Source organism: Chinchilla lanigera, unplaced genomic scaffold (assembly GCF_000276665.1).
Source record: "Chinchilla lanigera isolate Chin_1 unplaced genomic scaffold, ChiLan1.0 scaffold00057, whole genome shotgun sequence".
NCBI classification, from domain to species: Eukaryota; Metazoa; Chordata; class Mammalia; order Rodentia; family Chinchillidae; genus Chinchilla; species Chinchilla lanigera.
The window spans coordinates 752328-774257 of NW_004955458.1; the positions used below are offsets into that span (position 1 = coordinate 752328).

At 41.6% G+C, this 21930-nt stretch overlaps 1 protein-coding gene across 9 annotated transcripts in view; it reads left to right on the forward strand.

The window, feature by feature from the left end:
• The window catches only part of Pcbp2 (poly(rC) binding protein 2), a gene marked incomplete in the record, with an annotated part of 26116 nt that extends 4558 nt beyond the window's left edge, over positions 1 to 21558 (forward strand). The window contains 11 exon segments of one of the 9 annotated variants that reach the window (XM_013520929.1): positions 412 to 528; positions 2419 to 2550; positions 4464 to 4592; positions 6420 to 6506; positions 8360 to 8452; positions 9526 to 9567; positions 10813 to 10885; positions 11394 to 11432; positions 12317 to 12369; positions 13730 to 13899; positions 16495 to 16922. In XM_013520929.1, the coding sequence (XP_013376383.1) occupies positions 412 to 528; positions 2419 to 2550; positions 4464 to 4592; positions 6420 to 6506; positions 8360 to 8452; positions 9526 to 9567; positions 10813 to 10885; positions 11394 to 11432; positions 12317 to 12369; positions 13730 to 13899; positions 16495 to 16846 (1287 nt within the window). 9 annotated transcript variants of the gene reach the window in all.
• Positions 21559 to 21930: the final 372 nt, after the last annotated feature.

Genomic DNA, 21930 nt, shown 5'->3' on the forward strand with positions numbered 1-21930 from the left:
TTGGTTTTTCTCCGGTACCGGGAACTGAACTCACGACCTTGCGCTTGCCAGGCAGGCGCTTTTGCCGCTGAGCTAAATCCCCAGCCCCTTGGATGGGATTTTGTAGCTCAGGCTGGCTGCAAACTCCAGGTGATGCTCCCACCTCAGCCTCAGGCATATGCCACCACACCCAGATACGGCTCAAGATTTTTGTAATGACAAATAGTGTACTGGGAAATACAGTTTTCTGACAAATCTCAGAAATAATTCCAGACTTGAGGCAGCTGGTATCAACTGTATTCAAGGACAAACATGCAACAGAAAGGATACTGACTTTTGTGTGTAGGCAGTTTTTTTGTCTCTATGTGTCCTGTACATTGTCAGATCTTTTTCAGTCTGTTAAATGTCCTTTTGTTTCTTTTCTTTATCTAGAGTGGTGCACGTATCAACATCTCGGAAGGGAACTGTCCTGAGCGAATTATCACTTTGGCTGGACCCACTAATGCCATCTTCAAAGCCTTTGCTATGATCATTGACAAACTGGAAGAGGTTTGTTTCTTTTCCCTGTTTTTATTTTTTTGTTACCATTATTACTGTTATAATTGGGACTATAAGAATATAGCAGTATGCCCAGCAGAACAGATACTCTCTTTTTGTTTTGTTTTTAGTTTTTATTTAGCTGTGCTGGGGGCCGTGCATGTTAGGGAAAGGCTCCACCACAGAGAGCTTCAGGTCATTTAAAGTTTTTTGTGTTTTTCCTTTTAAATTTCTTGGCCAACTGTTTTGAAGGTATGCCATTGCTTCTTTAGCAAACTTTACACCAGCTAATTTAAAAGTAAACTGAATTAATGTGCTTTTGATAGGAGTCCTGTCAAATACAAATTACATTTCCAACTCTGGGTGCTGTTATAATAAATGTATGTGTATCCTTTAAAAACTGTATACACAGACACTGGTAATGTGTCACGGTTATACTTGGATGGAGAGCAGTAGGTTATCAAGTAAAATAACCATGCCAGGCCTTTTATTTAGAAAGGTTTTTCCCCAATTAAGCCTTCAGTTGGGCCTGGGGTATAGCTCAGTGGCACAGTGCCTGCCTGGCAAGCACAAAGTCCTGAGTTCAATTTCTGGTGCCAAAAAAAAAACCCTGCAGAGTGTGAACCACCATTGTCCTATTGAGACCTTGTCTCAAAAAAATAAAACCCAGGCTGGGTAGAACTGTGGCCCTCTTGCTTCAGCCTTCCGTAATGCTGGGATTATAGGTGTACCCCACTAAGCCTGGCTTTTTTTTTTTTTTTTTGGTCTTTTTGAGACAGGGTCTTGCAACGTAGTTCAGGCTGGCCTCGAGCTCACTTCGTAGCCCAAGCCTGGCTTTTCTTAACTTGGTAGTTTTTAATTTTCTTTAAGATCACAGACGCAATTTGAATTGGGTTGCAATGTTTTATCCTTTTTTAGGAGCAGTGATACTGACAGATTGAACCTAGGACCTCACTAAGCTACATCCTCAGCTTTTTTAAAATTTTGAGGCAAGGTCATGTTAAATTCCCGGGGTGGGTAATTTGTGATTCTTTAACTTTAGATTCTCCTGTCTCAGCCTTCTAGAGTGCTTAGATTGCAGGCATGCATCACCATGCGCAGCTCATCTTTTTCACTGTTTGATTTAATGTTTCTGCTACTTTTTTTTCTTTTTTGCGGGGAGGGGTTTGAGACATTTCACTGTAGTTGAGGCTGCCCTTGAACTCACTGTAGTTCAGGCTGGCCTCAAACTGGTGACGATCCTTCTGCCTCAACCTCCTGAGTGCTGGGATTACAGGGGTGTGCTTTGATTTAATGTTAACGTAAATGTTTTTCCCATTTCCAACTCTTAATTTGTTTTGTTTTTGGTGTTTTTTTTTTTGTCTTTTTGAGACAGGGTTTCACTGTGCAGTTCAGGCTGGCCTTGAGCTCACTTTGTAGCCCAGGCTGGTCTCGAACTCACAATGATCTTGCTGCCCTCAGCCCCCCAAGTGCTGGGATTGCAGGTGTGCACCACCACGCCTGACCCTCAACTCTTTATATAAAATAGTGCTTTTTTCTCTATTAATTGCACTTTTCCAGGATGAAGGAAAATAAATTTGTTGTTTCTTTTTTTTCTTGTTTTTTTTTTTTCCGGTACCGAGAATCAAACTCACCACCTTGCGCTTGCCAGGCAGGCATTGTGCCGCTGAGCTAAATCCCCAGCCCCAAATTTGTTACTTCTGAGGAAGTGTGTACAAGCTTTCTTCTTCACTTAGTGTGTTAGGAGTTTGGTACTTGAACCTTTTGTCATTTTAATGATGTGAGTTGTCTTGTACAAGGTCACAATTTTTGTAAGTTGTTTATTTATGGAAGCCATGAGTTCTCAGGGATCTGCTTAAGCTTGTCTGTCTCTCTGGTATCCTAATTTTTTTCTTTTTGTAGGACATCAGCAGCTCTATGACCAATAGCACAGCTGCCAGTAGACCCCCAGTCACTCTGAGGCTGGTCGTCCCTGCTAGTCAGTGTGGCTCTCTCATTGGAAAAGGCGGTTGCAAGATCAAGGAAATACGAGAGGTATTTCTTCCAAATATGGCTTTGTTCACTCTTAAAGTAGGAATAGTTTGCATTAGATGAGAAGACTAAAGTAACAGTCTGGGAGGACTACAGTGTGTACTGGTAATGAAAGTATTATAAAGTTGATGGCTTTAACACATTTCCTAGATACTCAGTTAATTTTATTTGTTTGTTTGTTTGTTTTTGTTTTTCTCCGGTACCGGGAACCGAACTCACGACCTTGCGCTTGCCAGGCAGGCGCTTTTTGCCGCTGAGCTAAATCCCCAGCCCCTACTCAGTTAATTTTATAGTGCTGGCCAGGGATACAGCTCAGTGGCACAAGTGCCTGCCTGGCAAGTGCAAGGTCTTGAGTTTGATTCCCGGTACCAAAAATAATAATTTTATAGTGCTGGAGATTGAACCTAGGGTCCCAAGCATGCTAAGTAAATACTCTTATACTAAGCTACTTACTTACCCTAGTCCTTTTTCTTCCCTCCCTCCCTTTTTAAAAACGGTGCCTTGCTATATTGCCCAGTCTAGTCTTCAACTTTTGGATGCAGACAATCCTGCCTCAGCTCCTGTGTATCTGAGACTATATGTGAGCACTGTGCCTTTCTCAATTCATAAGTTTTAGTAATGACCACAGCTGGGAGTCATGACACAACTGTTCTCTGGGAGGCTTAGGCAGGAGGACCCATAAATTCCAAGCTGGGCAGTTAATGACCTGGCAAGACCCTGTCTCAAAGTAAAAAGTGCTGGGGATGTAGTAGTTGAGTTTGAAGGCGCTATGTTCACTTCCCACTACCAAAAGAACACAAAATGACCAGAATGTGAGAAAGTTAGCTAGACTCTCCAACTCGTGCACATGATTTCCATTTCTTTTGTAACTTTGGACAGTTTGGTAACTTTTCCATGAAGTTACAATATTTTTCATAGTTAAAGTGATAATAGTTAAGAGAGGTAATTAAATCAGTAGTTCTGTTGGTCAAACTAAGCACCAGGGGAAAAGGGGGACATAGATATGGTAGGAGATAGGTGTCTCCTATTTCCTTTTTAATAATGACAATTGGATTAGATTAAAGATGTTTTTAATTGTATCTGGGAATTACCAAAGTTGGTGTTGGGATGAAGGCTGAATGGTTCCTAAAGAAATTTGATTGGAAAAAAAAAGAAAAGAAATATGATTGGAGTCTTGGGAACCTTGTAAATGCTGTGAGAAACAGGTCTTGGTTTTGTTAATTTATCAAAAAGTACTTCAGGCAGTGGCCTGGTATGTAGAATGGGCTTGACATCAGCGTTTGTCCAATAAACACATGAAAGGTAGGGGCTGGGGATTTAGCTCAGCGGCACAGCGCCTGCCTGGCAAGCACAAGGTTGTGAGTTCGATTCCTGGTACCGGAAAAAACAAAACAAAACACATGAAAGGTAAATAATTGTGAGGATTTTGTTCCCTTTTTTTCCTCCGGTACCGGGAAACGAACTCACGACCTTGCGCTTGCCAGGCAGGCGCTGTGCCCCTGAGCTAAATCCCCAGCCCCCAGGATTTTATTTCCTATAGAACTATCTTTTAAAAATACTTTCTTTGAAGCAGGGTCTTGCTGTATAGTTGAGGCTGGCCTCAAATTTATAGTGCTCCTCATACCTCAGCCTCCTTAAGTGTTGGAATTACAGGGCTGTACCACCATGCCTGGCTTGGCGCACAGAGCTGTCACTTGCTGAGAGGAAACTGTTCAGGACCTTTTTCTTGAGTAGGTTAAATTTAGGCTGTTATTCAGGCTTACTCCTGTCTTTCAGAGGCTAATTTATTTTTAACTTCCACTAAACTACTATCCGGAATAAGGGAATAGTAGCAAGAAGGAGATGCGATAAATTTGCTACTGGAAGGAATTGGAAGAACATGAATTGTTTCTGATTTTGAATTTTTTCTTACCCAGAGTACAGGGGCTCAGGTCCAAGTGGCGGGAGATATGCTCCCCAACTCAACTGAGCGGGCTATCACTATTGCTGGCATCCCGCAATCCATCATTGAGTGTGTCAAACAGATCTGCGTGGTCATGTTGGAGGTAAGCCCTCAGGCTCATGCTGGGAGTTGGGGGAGGGTGATTCTGAGGACAGAAGAACTGATCTATATTTAGAAAGACCAGAATTAGGTGAAGCTGTTGGAAGCTTCCAATGGGGGGTAGGGAAAGAGGTTTCCTGAGTTCATATTTTCCTTCTGCCATCTTTGATTTTACTTATGGTCTGTGTGCAAAAATAGAAATGGCTAAGCAGCAGTGAATTTTAGTTCATAGCAATTCTAATGGAGTTGGTAGACGAAGATGGGAAGATGGACTACTTTGTCTTTGTCTTTTTTTTTGTTTTGTCGTTTTGAGACATGGTCTCGCTATGCAGCTCAGACTGGTCTTGAGCTCATTTTGTAGCCTAGCCTCAAACTCTGTAGCAATCCTTCCACCTCAGCCTCTCAAGTGCTGGAATTATAGGCATACACCAGCACACCCGGCTAAGATTGACTACGTGGGCTAAGTGGAGAAAAGATGCGTTTGGGTTACTGGGAAGCTAAATTCCCTTTTGTAGTGTTACATTTGGTTACAAAAAACTTGCTCACATCCTTTAATTTTTTATTTTGAAGCAGGACTTAGTAAAAATGGCAGTTATATTAAGAGAGATACATCAGTATTGCATCATCATCACTTAGTATTGCATCATCATCACTCCCCCCACCCCCACTGAACCCAGGGGCTTCATGTTGAGCTGTATATAGTACCACTTGCCCCTTATTTTATTTTGAGGCAGTCTTGCTAAGTCATTCTAATGTAGCCCAGGCTGGGTTTGAACTTGTGTTCCTCCTGCCTCAGGCTTCAGGAGTGTTAAGATTACCGGCATATGCCACCATGGTGTTGTTTTTAAATGCCTTATGAATTCTTGCTAATATTATTAGTCCATTAAAAGAATAAAATTAAGGGCAGTTAAACTTTTTTTAGTGTTCCATGGAGTTGGTCCGTTCAGAAAAGAAAGTTTAATTTCCAAGTAGAGTGTAGAAAAATCTTCATTGAAGCCTTTGAACTATTTAAGTATGGTATGTGTATTAACTGAGCCATAACATTTGGATTCCTTACTTCCTATTCCATACACAATGCAAGATCTTAAAAATTACTGACTAATGCCGGGCTTAGTGGCACACGCTTGTAATCCCAGCAATCGGGAGGCTGAGATAGGAGGATCTTCTTGAGTTCGAGGCCAGCGTGGACTACAAAGTGAGCTCAAGGCCAGCCTGAACTGCACAGCGAGACCCTGTCTGAAAAAGACAAAAAAAAAATTTTACTGACTAAAATGTACATGTGGAAGTTTTTCCTGCTCATAAAACTTACTTTGAAGCAGGAACTAGTGCTTCAAATGAGTGTAAGCTTAGCTGGGCGTGGTGGTACACGCCTGTAATATCAGCACTCTAGAGGTTGAGGCAGGAGAATTGCTGTGAGTTCGAGGCCAGCCTGAATTGCATTGTGAAACCTTATCTCAAAAGTGTAACCTTTAGTCTGTAGACCGGTCTTACAGTTTAAACACAAGTACTTGGCACGGTGTGCTGGCGCACACCTGTAATCCCAGCACTTGAGAGGCTGAGGCAGGAGGGTTGTTGGAGTTCAAGGCCAACCTGGGCTACCTTAATGAGCTCGAGACTGGCCTGAACTAAAAATAAAAAGTGAGACCCTATCTCAAAAACAAAAAAGGTTAAGGGGATACTATGGATAATTTGAGGTTATACTTAGCCAGAGATAATTTGCTAGGCAAGGGGATGGAAATAAAAGTTTTTAATTTAACTGACCTGTGTGTGCTAAAGCCACACAGCTGAAGCAGCTTTGAAACCTTATCTCTTTTTGTTTTTTTCCCCTCTGACTCTCTCCCAGTCCCCCCCGAAGGGCGTGACCATCCCGTACCGGCCCAAGCCATCAAGTTCTCCAGTCATCTTTGCAGGTGGTCAGGTAAGAAAATTATTATTGGTGGGCTAGAATGAACAGAGATTATATTTGAAATGTCAACTTTGCCAGCAGTACACCAAACCCACTCTGCATGCTTGCTGAGACCTGTATTCTGGCCATAGTTTGAATCGCTTGTAGTTTCATGTTTTATACTGGAGAAAGCCTTGAATGCCAAGCCTTTATTTAATTTTTAGCAGGCAATGGAAGTTTTGTAGGCACTCGGAAGAGGTAACTTACTTGGTAATTTAAGGTGGGTTATGGTTTAGAACAAAGTTAAATTGCCTTGGTGTCACTGGTTTTGACCCTACCCCCACTTTAACAATGCTTTTATGTGTATGGGGTAGTCTTTAGAGGTCTGAGTAAAGGTAGCAGAGTTGGACCTCTGAAGGAGATCTGAATGCTGGTCTCAAACTGGGGACTCCTAAACTTGAGTGCCCTACAAACTTCCCCTTCCCTCCAACTCACCTCCCCTACTCCTACCCCTTCATTCCCAAATCCAATGTGTTGTCCCTCAGGCTCTTCCTTGTAAACACTCATTTAAACCTGTTTGGCATAACTGAAATCAGCTGGGGTAAAAGTTCAGCGTGCCAGAATAGCGGGGAGAGCATGTTGGGCTGTGGTGCTGTGACCTTTGGTGTTAGAGCAAGAACACCAAAGCACCCCCTTGACCTCCTCTGCTCCTTCCTCACCAGCCTTAAACTCTTCATCTTTGACACATGGTTTATTCTCAAATTAGATTTATATGACAAGAACATGGAGAAGCACCATGGTCATCTTATGCTTTGGTTAGTATTTGAGGAATAAGTAGGTCAGTTTTTAAAATACTGAGATTCAGATTGAAATAGTGACCTTTGTTTGGGTAGCTATGTGAGCAAATGCATTGCTCAAAATGCTGTTTTTGCACTTGGGTCTATCTAGCCTGTTAGAGGGAATAAGAACCTTTGCTATAGTATTTGTATTTGACCTGAAAGCCATTTAGAAGGGAAGCATAGACTTCAAGTTCATCTCATTCACATTTAACTGAATTGGCATAAAACTGTTGGGGAACTTAAGTTCATTATATAGTTCTGGGAGCTTTCACAAGAGGTTAATCATGTAACAACGTTACTGAGGCAGGTTAGTACCTTGCATTAGCACTAGCTTTGTATAAATTGGTTTGGTGAAAGGGTTGTCAGTCTGTGTATTGGGTAGGATAAGCAAAGGCTTAGAGTCAGTGTAGCATGGAGGGTTAGCATTAGGAATTTTGCCTTCTCACCTGGAACTCCAGGTTCCTGCTCTTCTGGATTCTCCCATACCCATTTGGAATTCAAAGAAGTCCCACCCTCTGTGGCAGTAGTCCTCTCTTAAGTTCTTCCCTTCCCTTCCTTTTTTCCTTCTCTTCCTTTCCCTCTGTACCTCTTTGCTTCCCTACCCCCCTTCCTTTTATTCAGTTGACCACCCTCTAATAAAGCTTGCAGCTTCTTCCATGAGTTGCCTTGTCATGGATCATTCCCATGGCCTTTTTTGTATGGACCAGTTCATAGTGTCCACAGATGGACCTGTGTCTTTTGTTCCTTTGTGGCAAAGTGAGCTCTGTAGGGGTTCAACTTAGTCCCACACTGACCAGGAGCTGGCGTCGGCTGTTGTCCCATCCCTTCATTCTTACTGAAAATAACCCATTTGTGCAGTGTGAAATCTGCCACTAGGTAACTTTTTTTTTTTAATTTACTGATTACAGCTCGTTTCAAATTTGTGTCGTGAGCTCCTTTTTAAAGGAAAAAGGAAAAAATAAACAACTTTTTTTGTGTGAATTTCATGCTGGTGACAAGGTGCCGGATTGACAGCCCTGGAGACTGAAATCCTCTATTTATCCACAGGACAGGTACAGCACAGGCAGCGACAGTGCGAGCTTTCCCCACACCACCCCGTCCATGTGCCTCAACCCTGACCTGGAGGGACCACCTCTAGAGGTGAGAGGGGATGTTCAGTCTCCAAGGCTCACTCAATCCTTCCGCCTCAGCCGAGACTGCCAACACGCGGGGGGCCAGTGGCGCTGGTGATTTTTGTGCTGTGGACACCACCTGTCCACGGGGACCTGGACTGACCCTCCCCACCTCATTTCACACAGGCCGCGTAGCCCACCAGATGGTAACACCAACTCTTTTTTTATTTTTATTTTTATTTTTTTATTTTTTATTTTTGGTTCAACCCCTCCTCCCCCTGTCCTACTCCTCCCACCCCATTTTCACCTTCCTCCCACCCCTACCTGGGTGCACTTGTGGGGGTACTGGCCACGGTGATGTGAGAAGCTTCACATCCTGTTAAACCAGGCAATTGTTCCTTCCCCTCCCTTCCTTTTCCCTTTTCCTCTTTGTCCCATACCCCCTTGTCCTGAAGACCCAGCTCCCTTTTTGGGAGGTCATGGTGTGGTGGGAGGAGGGCATAGTGGGAGCTGCAAGTGCCTTTTATGGAGGGGAGGTGGGAAAAGTCAGGATTTAGAGCATAGTGATTTTTGTGTTCTGTGGTCAGCTCCCTAGTGTTAGGGATCCAGCTAGCTTCTAGTGTACTCAAGGTTTTAGGTAGATGTTAGAGAAAAATAGGGGAAAGGGAATTACTTCAAAACTTGTCATGTAAGTTTATGCAGATACGAATCATTCACAGCACCACAATGGGTAGAAGGGCTGGGGTGGGGAGGGAAGAAACCATTTTCCCTCTAAGGCTGTCTTTATGTAGGGAGGAAGGGGGGGGGGCTTGGTCAATTGAGGTCACATTTTCATTAAAAAGCAGCTAAGTGTATTTTGCCTTGATTGGGGAATTTGTCTACCTTATAGGATCCCTGGAATAAAGACACTAAGGATTCAAAGAAGCCAGTATGGGTCTGACTATATATGTGAGATTCCATCTACTGTCTCAATCTGGCTCCCCATTCTCTAATTCAACTCCGGCTTCCTGGCTAGTTGAAATCTTGTCCCCTTCCTCCCCCTCCCACTGGGTGGCTGTCCGTGATTGGTTTTTAATAGGAATTGTTTTCCTCCTCTTGTAGGCCTATACCATTCAAGGACAGTATGCCATTCCACAGCCAGATGTAAGTTTGGTTTTTACTTGTTTTTTGAAAAGCTCCCTCTCCCATCCAAAATTGTCTTGACTCTTTTTCTCTCAAGTAGCCCGAAATGAGTTGGGTCTTAAACATTGGCAGTATTGTTATCCTCTGAAAGTGAAACCACTTATTTTGGCCCTTAAATAATTTTTAACCAGTGCTTAGTAGAACTTTGTGTGCTTTTTGAATTTAACCCCTAGAAATTACTGCCTTCTACTTTTTTCCATGTTTCAGATTACTTTACTTAAAAGAGATGTTCCATGGTATATTGTCATTTGTCATCTCAGGGCACAGTTTAAGTTGACAGTGAACTGTGCTTCCTTGAATAGAGGCTTCCTTTTGGTGGTGGTGGGGGGTGAGATGTTGGATGAGCCCTTGAGTACTCCTCAATGTGAGGTAACAAAAAATACTTGGGGTGGGGTGGAGGGCCTTACTGATCCAGGGAAAGACAGAAAATTGAACGTTTGGGAATTAAAGTTAGTAACATTTTCTTTGCTACTAAAAACTATTTTTTAAGTGCTGGTATTTAGACCTTGTTTAAGGGCATTTCTTCCTGCTCTCTTTCTGTATTCCTACTAACCTTTTCAGATGCTGAGCATTAGACTTGGAAAGTTGAGATTGGCTCTTGGTTAGTGGTAGGCCCTAGGAGAAGGGAAGTTGACCTGAGGAGGGATTATTTTACAATAGCCAGGATAGTTTATGTAGGTGAATAAGAACAGCTATAGATGTCAAGTGATGTGGACTAAAACCAGTTTGCTTTCTTCCTATGCTCTCTTCTTGCAGTCTCCCTGTCCTCCTCATTTCCTTCCCCATCCCTAATACTGGCGGAACCCTGCATGGTGTGTTTTCCCTAGCACCACTGCACAGTTTGTTTACCTAGCCTGTCTATGCTTGTCCCTGGGGCAACTGTTGCAATGGCTGCAAACACCTTCATTAAATAGCCCACAAGGGGATGGTTGTTGGTCGGGAGCTGTTGCTTTTCTTTTCACATACCCAAAATACATTAATTCTTTTAGACTTATACTTCTATTTTAACCCTTATCTTTCATATTCTGCCCACCCCTAGGATTGTATTTTAAGCCCCGTACCTGCCGTGTGTTGTAGATGTAGTAGTTGCTGTAGTTGCGGTGGTGGTAGAGTTTGGATCAGGAACCCTGCATTTTCACATTGAACATGCCTGAGCCCTGGCTTTGTAACTCTTCTAATGCCAACCTCTCCTATTCCTTCCTGTAGTTGACCAAGCTGCACCAGTTGGCAATGCAACAGTCTCATTTTCCCATGACGCATGGCAACACCGGATTCAGTGGTATGGACACCTCAGTGTTTATTTTTGTAAGGTGTAGTTCAAGACCGAGGCCAGTCCCAAGGTCTCAGCTTGACATCTGTTTAAAACAAACTTCGTTACCCAGCGTCCTGCTGGTTTAAACTTAGCCTGTCCATGGCTAAACCCAAGGAGGTAATGTGTTTGTTAACGTGGTTTTCATTTGGGGTGAGTTATTCTAAAAGAAAAAAAAGGCCCTGGAAGGTTTGGGGTGAGGTCTGGGGATGCTTGTCAGGCAAAGGGTAGGCTGATATTTCTTGTAATCCATCCTAACTCTTGCCCCCTTGATCTGATCAGCACCCCCTTTCTCTCCACCAGCTATTCGCAGACTTGGGTAGAGACAATCCATTGTGCCAAATTGTGTAGTGTTTTTTGTTTTTGTTTTTTGTTTTGTTTTGTTTTTTGGGCTTTTTTTTTTTTCTGTATAAGGAATAACTTGTCCGATAGGGTTAGGATGAGACCACCAAACTCATTTTCACTTGTATCTTAACAGGCATTGAATCCAGCTCTCCAGAGGTGAAAGGCTATTGGGGTAATGATTAAAAAAAAAAATCTGTAGTATTCTACTGTTATATTAATAAACTGGTGGGAGTCTTGTTTCACTGCCCATGAACCATACCAGCAACGTGCACATGGCAGAGAGGAGCTGAGAGAGCAAAGGGGTGGGCCTGGTGCCCCTGACGGTCCCTTGATGGATCTGGCCAACCCCTTCTAAAAAAGAGAGCAGGACTGGGATTGTAAGGGTTAGCCAGCTGGCCTGGTCCAGTCCAGGTGTCATTATAGATGGGTATGGGTATTTCCTGATGGGATTTTTTTTTTTAATTGGAAAACCAAACAAAAGCCAGAACAAATTGAGCAAAAAGACGAAATGAATCTGGAGAAATGAGCTTCCCCTCACCTGACAGCCCTTTCATTTTATCTGACCTTTTAAGTCTAAGTTGGGAAGATAGAGGTGGAGGATGTTAATCTGATACAGGTATATTTAAAGCAACTCTGTATGTGTGCCAAAAGTCCATGGTACCCAATAGCAGGCATGATACTGGCGTTGGTGCTAGTGAGCATTGGGTGTAATAAAATTGAAACACAACAGCAGACAAAGGGTGGAAGTACAGAGGACTTGATGTTTAGATTTTGGTCCTGTTTGAGGATACCACATCCCCCTATCCCTAATAGATTGGGCTTTGCAGGAAATGGCATGAAATCAGCTCTTCTGAGTGTACAGAAGAACATTCCAGCATTATTTCTACATCCCTCTCCCCATCTTTTCCTCCGTGGAGGCTTCCAAGTTAGTGATGAATCCCAACAGCCAATGCTGGGTCTCCAGTTTTAATTTCTTTCTGTTAGTTTAATGTGCAAATCAGTGTAGTTTTGAATGCAGTGCATTGAACTTTCTTGCTCTCTTCTGTCTTTTAGCAGGTTTGGATGCATCTGCTCAGACTACTTCTCATGAACTCACCATTCCAAACGATGTAAGTGTAGTGATATTGTGTGGGATTGGATTTAAAGACTAGAAATGTCCTGTTAAGCCCTAAGGAAACAAAGTGAGAATTTGTAGACGACATATTCAGGATTTAAGCTGGGTGTGATGGTGTGTGCCTGTAATCCTGAACCTGGGAGGCTGAGGCAGGGGGATCACTTGAGTTCGAGGCCAGTTTGGACTGCTTAGCGACACCTTGTCTCAAAGGAAAAAAAAAGAGTATAGACTTCTGCCAGGCATGGCAGTACATATTGGCAATCCCAGCACTGAGGCTGAGGTAGGATCACTGAGTTTGAGGCCAGCCTGAGCTATAGCGAGACCTTGTCTCAAAAAAAAAAAAACAAAACCAAAAAACAGAATCTACAGAATTCTGAGCACAAACTTGATAGAGAAAATGAACAAAACTTATTTTGTGAGGGGGGGTTAGCATGAGGTGGAAAGAATATGTATCAAAATATAAAGCTCTGTATTTGGGTATGGTGGGTCTTGAATGTTAGATTTGTGCTGTTGAACATGGTAGTTATGGACCACATAATTATTTGAAAATAAAAATTAAGAATTTTTCACTCTCACTAAATATGTCAGATGTTCAGGAATGACATACTACTATTTATAATATTGAACAACACAAATTTAAAGTAATTTCTCTTCTCCAAAGGCAAAAACTTTAGAAATTATTCAGAATTCTTGCCAGGCGTGGTGGTACACGCCTATAATCCCAGCACTTGGGAAGCTGAGGCAGGAGGATCGCTTTCGAATTGGATGTTAGCCTGAACTGCATAGCGAGATCCTGTGGTCTCAAAAAAGACCACCCCCCAAAACAAAACAAAACAAAACAAAACACACTTCTCACTAAGTATAGTAAGTGTTAACAGTGGTGGATGAATTTAAGAATTGTTAATGGCCAAAACTGAAGGTACATTTTTAATTCTAAGCTTTTTTAAAAATCTGGTTTGGTGTCATCTTGGCTCTGATTTATTTGGACTTTGGAGTTAATACCTTTTTGGAGGGGACACTGGGACTCAAAGTCAGGACCCTGCACTTCGCAGGGAGGTGCTTGTACTGCTGAGCTATATCCACATCCCTGGAATTAATACTTTGAGGAAAGAAATGAATACCTAGTGCTTGTCTAGAAGTTCAGAGTTGGCTATGATCTGAAGTTGTCAGAAGGCTGAGATTTACAACTTGAGGTTTTGACCAGAATTTATGGGGAAAGAATGTAGGATGTAGGTAGTAGTTTCTGTTCCCATATTCTTAAACTCAGGTTCTAAAAGTTAGATGCATTGTGATCCTTGGATGTAGTCACTGCAAATCTTAATTTGGTGTGCCTTTTTTTTTTTTTTTTCCTCAAGTTGATTGGCTGCATAATTGGCCGTCAAGGCGCCAAAATCAATGAGATCCGTCAGATGTCTGGGGCGCAGATCAAAATTGCGAACCCAGTGGAAGGATCTACTGATAGGCAGGTTACCATCACTGGATCTGCTGCCAGCATTAGCCTGGCTCAATATCTAATCAATGTCAGGTAAGGTTGCCCTACCTTTTACCTTATTAATGCCAACACAGTAATGTGTGTGTTGGGAACATTGTAGTAGATTGTCATATATGGAATTATTGGGGGTGGGTGGGTACTTTATCCTGCTTGCTTGTGTCATGAGTGTAGCAGAGAAAAGATTGCAGTCAGTTTGCATGGGGTGACGTAGATTGCTTTTAATTTTTGGTGGTTTGGGGATTTGGGGAATGAGAAGGATGACGTAGTAGTCTTTACTAATAGGACAGTGTCCTGGCTAGAGCAGCAGTACTAGCAAAACCTACATACACATTTCTCTTGTTACCCATGTTGTGTAGAACAATACATCTTTCATTGGCTTGACTTAAGGTCCAGAGCACTTTTAATTAAGAATAAAGGAATAAAGAGACGTCAGAGCAGTTTTTTTTTTTTTTTTTCTGGAGACAGCCACAGCATTTATTCTGAAAACATCTACTTTTCTCAAATGGCAAGTGTGGTCTGTTATTCAGAACTTGTGGAAAAGGGGAGGCACAGATAACGGGATGTTGTTTCAGAAATACCAGATGTATTTTTTTCTTACCCCTCCAGTCTCATCCCTTTATCACTTCCTGAGGTTTTATTTCCTTTAGGCCATACGAAGGTAATGTTTATACTCAGTTTATAGGACAACTGTCAGATGAGCATCTTTTAAGATACTTGTTTTTCTTGATCTTGCAGCTTGTGCGCTGTAGTCACATTCTTAATTGTTTACTAACATTTTAAGACAGTGTTAGCCCATTTCCCAAGGGGCTTAGCTGTATCTTTTTTTTGGGAGTATTTATCTCTTCATCAACCTTTCTCATAAGTATTCAGTTTGTTCATCATGAAAGTTTTATGTGAGTTCCTGAATCTAGTACAGAGGAAAGGAATTCATAAGTATGGTCTGTATTCTTGTCATGCTTATACTGACCATGTGTTGGATCCTAGCTAAAAATGCCATCAGTTCTCCAGTAGTGGACCTTGGTTTCCTTAAGTGTTTTTGTTCCTTGAGGTACTGCTGTTAGTCTTACGTAGAAAACTTTCCTATGTCTAGATCTGTCTTCATGCTTCCCAGCCAAGCATATCCAGTTTAGTATTTATGGTTGTAGCTTTTCCACAGAGGCTGTTTGTGAAGAATTATCTTCTTGTTTCTGATGAGAGTGATGGCAGGGAGTTTTAAGTGACAAAAATCACGTTTTTGGAATCTGGAAATTGTTTTCTTATACTTCAGGAAGACTGCCATTTTTTCCCCTTTGGTGTATAGTCAGATGTTTGAATTGTGAATGCTTAAAAGTGACTTGCTTGTCTGGCTGCTTTTATAGTCAGTAGCCATATTGTAAGGAAGCAGAAGAATCTTGCTTAGAGTTACTCTTCAGGATTATTTCTTACTGAATGTCTGGCTGTTCAGGATCATGCTGTTTAATGATACTGTCCAAGCTGAGGTTTTGGGTCAGAACTTTTAAAGCTTCATTTAACACAAAAACAAGGACTTTGTATGCACAGAGCTTGGTCTTCATCCTCCATCTTCTGATCTTGGCCCAGATGGGTTGTAACAATCCAATTGGTTTTATTAATACTAGACAAGAAGGATTTATCTTTCACTAATGGATTCTGAGCATTTCTGCTGTGCCTCTAGTTTTCATGGTGGCAGTCTGGGGCTTTTTTGTAGTTAATTACTGTGCCTCCTTTGTGGCTTTCAACTGATTCTGAACAAAGATAAACAAAATGGAGTCTTTAAGAGGAATCGCCCTGCTCTTGAAAAGTTACTGTTGTTTGGAGCATATTTTAAGAGTAGAAGCATTATTTTTGCTTTTTTTAAACATGGATGTTTTGGTAGTGCTTGAGTTTCTTCCAGTTCTCTAAAGCCGACATTAGACATTAGAAGTATGTTCAGTAAAAACAAAGAGTCTTTTATACTCTGCCACCTCCCACTAGAAAAGCTCCAGTTCTTATCTACACTTGTGTTCTCAGCAGTTTTCTTTGAAAATGCTACATTCTCTGAAATTGGTGGCCTACTTTGGGCTCTTGCCTCTTACCATCCTTATGTATTGGTTTATTTGCTGTGGATATATAAGTAGACTTCAATGTTAATTACAGAGAAAAACAATTTTTAAAATTCTGTGTAATATACAGAGCTTTTCAAGTAATTACTTGATAATTGCTTTTTCCATTGAAATGGGAAATTGATATTTGATTGATAGGTGAAGCATTTTTTCCTTGTTTGGGGATTTGAGTAGTGTTTTTTATTTTCTACCTGAAATCATTCTCTGCCTAAAATCATTCCTGATTTCTGGGTTGGGTCAATGTGTCAGAACTAGAAAGTATGCCATGTATGATTTTCGCAGTCTGTCAGCCTTTTCTTCACTAAAGCAGTTTTAAATAGCATTGTGGAATGGAAGGTGGCAAAAGTGTACATAGTTAGAGGGTGGGACAGAGACTAAGAGCTTATCGCCAGTTGATATTAAGTCTTTCTAATTGGCAACCAAAGGCACTTACTGATAGAACTGAAGAGGTTTTGTCCTGTACTTTTTCCCTTTTGTGGTCTTCCCTTCCACCCACCCTTTTTTTTGTTCCTTTTTTCCTCTGTTACAGTTTAGAAAACGCTAAACCCTCCTCCCAGGCAGCCTCCGTCACGATCCCCGATCACCTCAGCATCAACCTCTCTCAACCCTCCACCCCTTCTTCTTCTTCTTCCTCCTCCACCACCACCCCCTCGCTCGCCACAGCGGGGACCTCCGACGCACCCTCCAGCCTCCCCAACCCTCTTCCGACCGCCCCTTGTGTCTCCAGTCTGCTTGGCATGAAACCCATCCCTCTCCTGGCTCTAAATGTTGTGTCTGCTGCTAAGGGTACCGGGGCTTCAGCTACCACCACCACCACTTCTGCGGTGCCATGTGTAACTAACAAACTGAAAAGTGAGAAACAGAGATTCTCCCCCTACTGAGTGCATATCTTGAGGCACATCCTCAAGTGTTGTTGGTTCATTTTGTTTTCCTTTGTTAATACTGGTGAGAACCAAACTATTGTGAGCTTGTGACTGGTTTCTTTTTACTACTTGGGATAAAACTGGGTGGGGGTTGGAGGGGCAATGGTATATACCTTTGTTTAGGTTTAGGCCATTTCAGCTGAGTGCCTGTTTCAGAGTCTGACTTGTTGAATTCTTTATCTAGAGCCACAGTTCTTGATCTTCTTTCTCGTTCTGTTATCTTTTTTTTGTAGCTTTATTCTGCCTTGCAATATAACAATGTGTTAGGCTCTGTGTTAATGAATAAAAGCTTCTCCAATGACCTTTTTTTTTAAAAAATTATTTAATGGTTAAGCTATCGGCAGGCCTTCCTGGCCAGATTTGTGTTTCTAGCTGTAATAAAGTTGACAGAGTAAGAACCCTAGTTCATCGTGTGCTGTGCCGGGTAAATGGGTGGGAACTTACGACCTATGGCTATTCCACTAGGAAGTTTACACAACTGGCTTTGGCCTTTTTGTTTCCCAGGTTACTTTTACAATCTTTTATTTCCACAAAGAGAAAAGTGCCAGTGTTTAGATAGATATTGAGAGTCCTTTATAACTGATAATTAGCCAAGTAGAAAGCTTCTCAGATTCCTTACCTTACCAGTAGCAGCAGGGAGCAAGGGTGTCTATCCCAGGCTGTTTCCTCTGGGCAGTGGTTAGTGTTAGGGTCTTTTCCAAGGCATACATACAAAGAACACATTTCTCTACGCAGAATGGTAGGACAGGGTTGGATAAATCAATTAAGTTGTTCAGTCTACATTGCTGGGAATGAGTACTGTCCCTCTTGATACAACATTAGGGAAGTCTTGAACATCCAACCTGTGACATTGCCCATAATTTCTAAGCCTCAGCCTAGTCATCCTAAATGAACTCTTGAGTGGTCAGCCAAGTTCCTGTACCTTTCTATTCCCTGCTTACCCCTCCCTCTTCCCATCAACACTGTCATGAGTAGGAAATTATGTTTAGATTTGAAGAAATCTTAGGGATCAGCCAGTCTGTAATTCATCAGTCCCCTCATATCATGAAAAAGCCCTGAGAGAATTTAATTTTTAGATCATACGATTAGAAGGCGCTAACACACTGGGCATGGTGGCACACAGCTGTAATCCCAGCACTCTGGAGGCTGAAGCTGGGGGATCACAGTGAATTGGAGGCCAGCCTGGGCTACTTAGTGAGCTCAAGGCCAACCTGAACTACTCTGTCTCAAAAAAGAGAAAGAGCCCTGAGGGAATTTAAATTTGTAGATCATATGATTAGAAGGAGCTAACAGTTTGTGCTTTCAGTTTGTGCTTTGCTTTTACTCAAATGTGTCGCTTCCATGAAGTTTGTCATTTTATTTTTTGGTGTTAAGTTTTGAACTAGAGCTTTTTGCAATGTACCACTGAGTAGCACACTCAGCTGCTTACTTATTCTGAGATGGGTACAGCTCTGTTTCTGTGCAGGTATAGCTTAGTGGTAGAGCATTTGCCTTGCATGTATGAGTACGTACCTGGTTTAACCAGTAGTCAGTCTCTCCCTCTCCCTCTCCCTCTCCCTCCCCCCCTCCCCCTCTCCCACACACACACAACCTGTGATTTTCTTCATGCAACTAGAGTATGTATTAGCAAGGTCCTGAAAGTATGTTCTCAGGGCATTAGAGAAAATAAATTAGTGTATAGAATTTTTCCTTTGATGGCCTCTTTCCCACATCACCTTTGATTGACATTGTTAAACAAAACCTAGCTGTTCACTAAGAGTCCGATACATTATCTCATTCTCTTGTATTATTGTGGTCTTCCCTCACAGATTGAGCCTATTAATTAATAGTATTATATGCTATAAGTCTGCATGAAGAATTGGGGAGGCAAATTATTGTCCAGGTAGAAGTTTTTGCTCTAGTCATTCCTGTACCATGCACTCTCGCTCTCTAGTTCTTTCAGAAGTTAGGACTTGGTATACTGATGCTACCTCTCTCCCCTCCAGGGCTTGGTCTTTTTAAATGTTACCTACTTCCTGATTAGAAGACCTTTCAATCTAATTAATACTCTCTAAAGAAGTATTGTTGGGAATGAATCCAGATATTTAAGAGGCTGACTACCATTACCACCTTGGTATCAGTTTTTTAAAAGGTTAGAGCTCCCCCATGTGGTCCTTCAATTGTAGAGTCCCTGATGTTTTTTGTTAGTGGTCCTGAGGAGCCCACATGGGGTGTTAACGCCTACAAAGCGAATGCTCTACCACTGAGTCACAGTCTCAGACCTTTAATGTGTTTCAGATTGGGTTTGTCTTTTTTCCTGCCTCCTACCCATACCCCTGCAAAACCCTGTTCAGGATTGGAGTAAGTTCTGGACAACACTTTTGAACTCTTGTGTGGGGCTAGAGTGCTATGATCTTCTTAGATGGACTGTAAATTATAGACAGCAGTTCCTTTCCTGGACCTTCAGTGTTCACTGAACCCTTTCATTTGGGGCTAATTGTTTACCTTGCATTACTATTATTATTATTATTATTATTATTATTATTTATTATTATTATTTTTGGTACTGGGAATTGAACTCGTGACCTTGCGCTTGCTTGCTCATCAGGCACTTGAACTGCTGAGCTATATCCCCAGCCTTACCTTGCTTTAGATTATCCTGCTTTGACTCTTTCCCCACTCTTTGTTTTGGGGGTGGGGTATGATTTTTGGTGTTTTTGAGAAAGGATCTTGTGTTCTAGGCTGGTGTTGAACTCCCTTATCTTCCTGCCATAGTCCGCCTGAGAACTGGGCTTACATGACTATGTGCCACTAGACCTGGCTAAGAGGGTGCCCCCTTTTAAGAACTAAATACTCTTTTCTCATGCTGAGGTGAAGAAATAATTTTTTACTGTACAGTCCATGATTGAAGGACTCTTCAGTTTCCTGACCCTTGGTTTCTTTCCCTTCTTGCCAGCTTTTGGCTTTTAATTGTTGTAGAAGGAGTACAGATGTTATATTCAGTCATACCTTTTTCCTCTCTCTTTTTTTTTTTGGTCTTTTTGAGAGGACAGCACTATATAGTCCAGGTTGGCCTTGAACTTACTGTATAGCCTAGTCTCACTATATAGTCCAGGTTGGCCTTGAACTTACTGTATAGCCTAGGGTGGCCTCAAACTTGTGGTGATCCTTCCGCCTCAGCATTCTGAGTGTTGGGAATACAGTGCCACCATGCCTGGATATCTATATTGAGTTTATCTTTTTTTTTTTTTTTTTTGAGACAGGGTCTTGCTGTGCAGTTCAGGCTGACCTTGAATCTGAGGCAGGAGGAACCTTGATCCTCCTGCCTCAGCCTCCCGAGTACTGGGTTTACAGGTGTGCACTGCCATGCCTGGCTTTGATTTTAACTCTTTATGAAGTAACTGAATTAAAACCTTCTCTTATACATGTTCTACTCAAAAACCTTGCCAAGTCCCTAATATCAGAGAATTACTGAGAGCCTAAATACCTTTCCCTCAAAATTCCTAAATTCCATGACCTGTTTGAAGCATACAGGAAAGCCTGGTATGTTTGGGTGGACAGTTTGGCTCAACACGAAAACCATAAATTTAGGGAGTTATTAAAAGTGAGCTCTAGGGTATTAAAACACAATTTTTTTCTCTTAATCTTCAGTCTTGAAATCTAATCTAAGCATGAGAACAATGAATTACTGGCCTATAGTTACTCTACTTGTTCCTTTTTTAACATCCCTTAGCATTTAAAATTGTATCATCTCTTCATACGAATAGCCATCACACTGATAGAAGTATAGAAGGCTGTACTAAAGGCCTTGAGTTTTGTCTTAAGCATTAACCTCATAAGCTACTTTCAGATGTTTCCTAAATGGGCTGTGTGCTGTTAGCATGTAGGAGGAAAGGTAAATAAATAGCATCACATTTGTGTATTTGCATCCTCCAGAAATGATCTTTGTTAATAATAGTGGCTATCTTCAGAAAGCCTTTAATAAGTGTTTTAGGGAACACAGACTGAGGGACTCGTCCATGGTATTTTTCTTCCTTCTGTTCTGAGGTAGTTTGCCTCAGAAATCTTAAATTTTAGAAGTTTAAGAAAGAGTCATGGCATATTGAGGTTAATGGCGAAGTGTCTTCCTCCGTACTGAAGTGGTGATAAGTAGTACTTTTCATTTCATTAGCCAGGCTGAAGTTGTAGAGGTGAGGGGTAGCTGGACACTGGGAAAACTAACTTGGAGTTCTTGTCTGTTTCTGTGTTACAGGCTTTCCTCGGAGACGGGTGGCATGGGGAGCAGCTAGAACAATGCAGATTCATCCATAACCCTTTCTGCTGTTCACCACCACCCATGATCCATCTGTGTAGTTTCTGAACAGTCAGCGATTCCAGGTTTTAAATAGTTTGTAAATTTTCAGTTTCTACACACTTTATCATCCACTCGTGATTTTTTAATTAAAGCGTTTTAATTCCTTTCTCTGTTCAGCTGTTAATGCTGAGATCCATATTTAGTTTTATAAGCTTCTCCCTGTTTTTTTTTTTTTGTTTGTTTTTTTGGCTCATGAATTTTTCTGTTTGTCATGAAAATGTAAGAGTGGAATATTAATACATTTCAGTTTAGTTCTGTAATGTCAGGAATTTTTCAAAAAAATTAAAAGATGGACTGGAGCTTTTTCTTTGTGAATAGAAACTGGATGCCACAGTGATCCATGTGGGTTTTATTCCTGTTGTCTTGCTATTATTTTTGTACCTTTTATCCCTCACAGGACCCTAATTGGGTTTTGAATAGAAACCTTTATTCCAATATGTATTTTCTTGTTTAGCACTCCATGTTTTTTATTCACCCGTTATCTTTCTTCCCTATAACCCATTACTGGTTGGCCCTTATAAAATTTATGCCCAAGGACTGCATTAGACTTTCCTAGGACTGCTCTGTAGAGTAGGCAAGTACTTTGGGAGAGGGGTTCTCATTGCATACATGTGAAAGTAAAGCAGTCCCCTTGTTCAGGCTTGTGTATTTTAAACTAAAGCCTTTAGTTTCTTGATGTTAATAACTGTCCTTGTACAGGCTTAAGAGA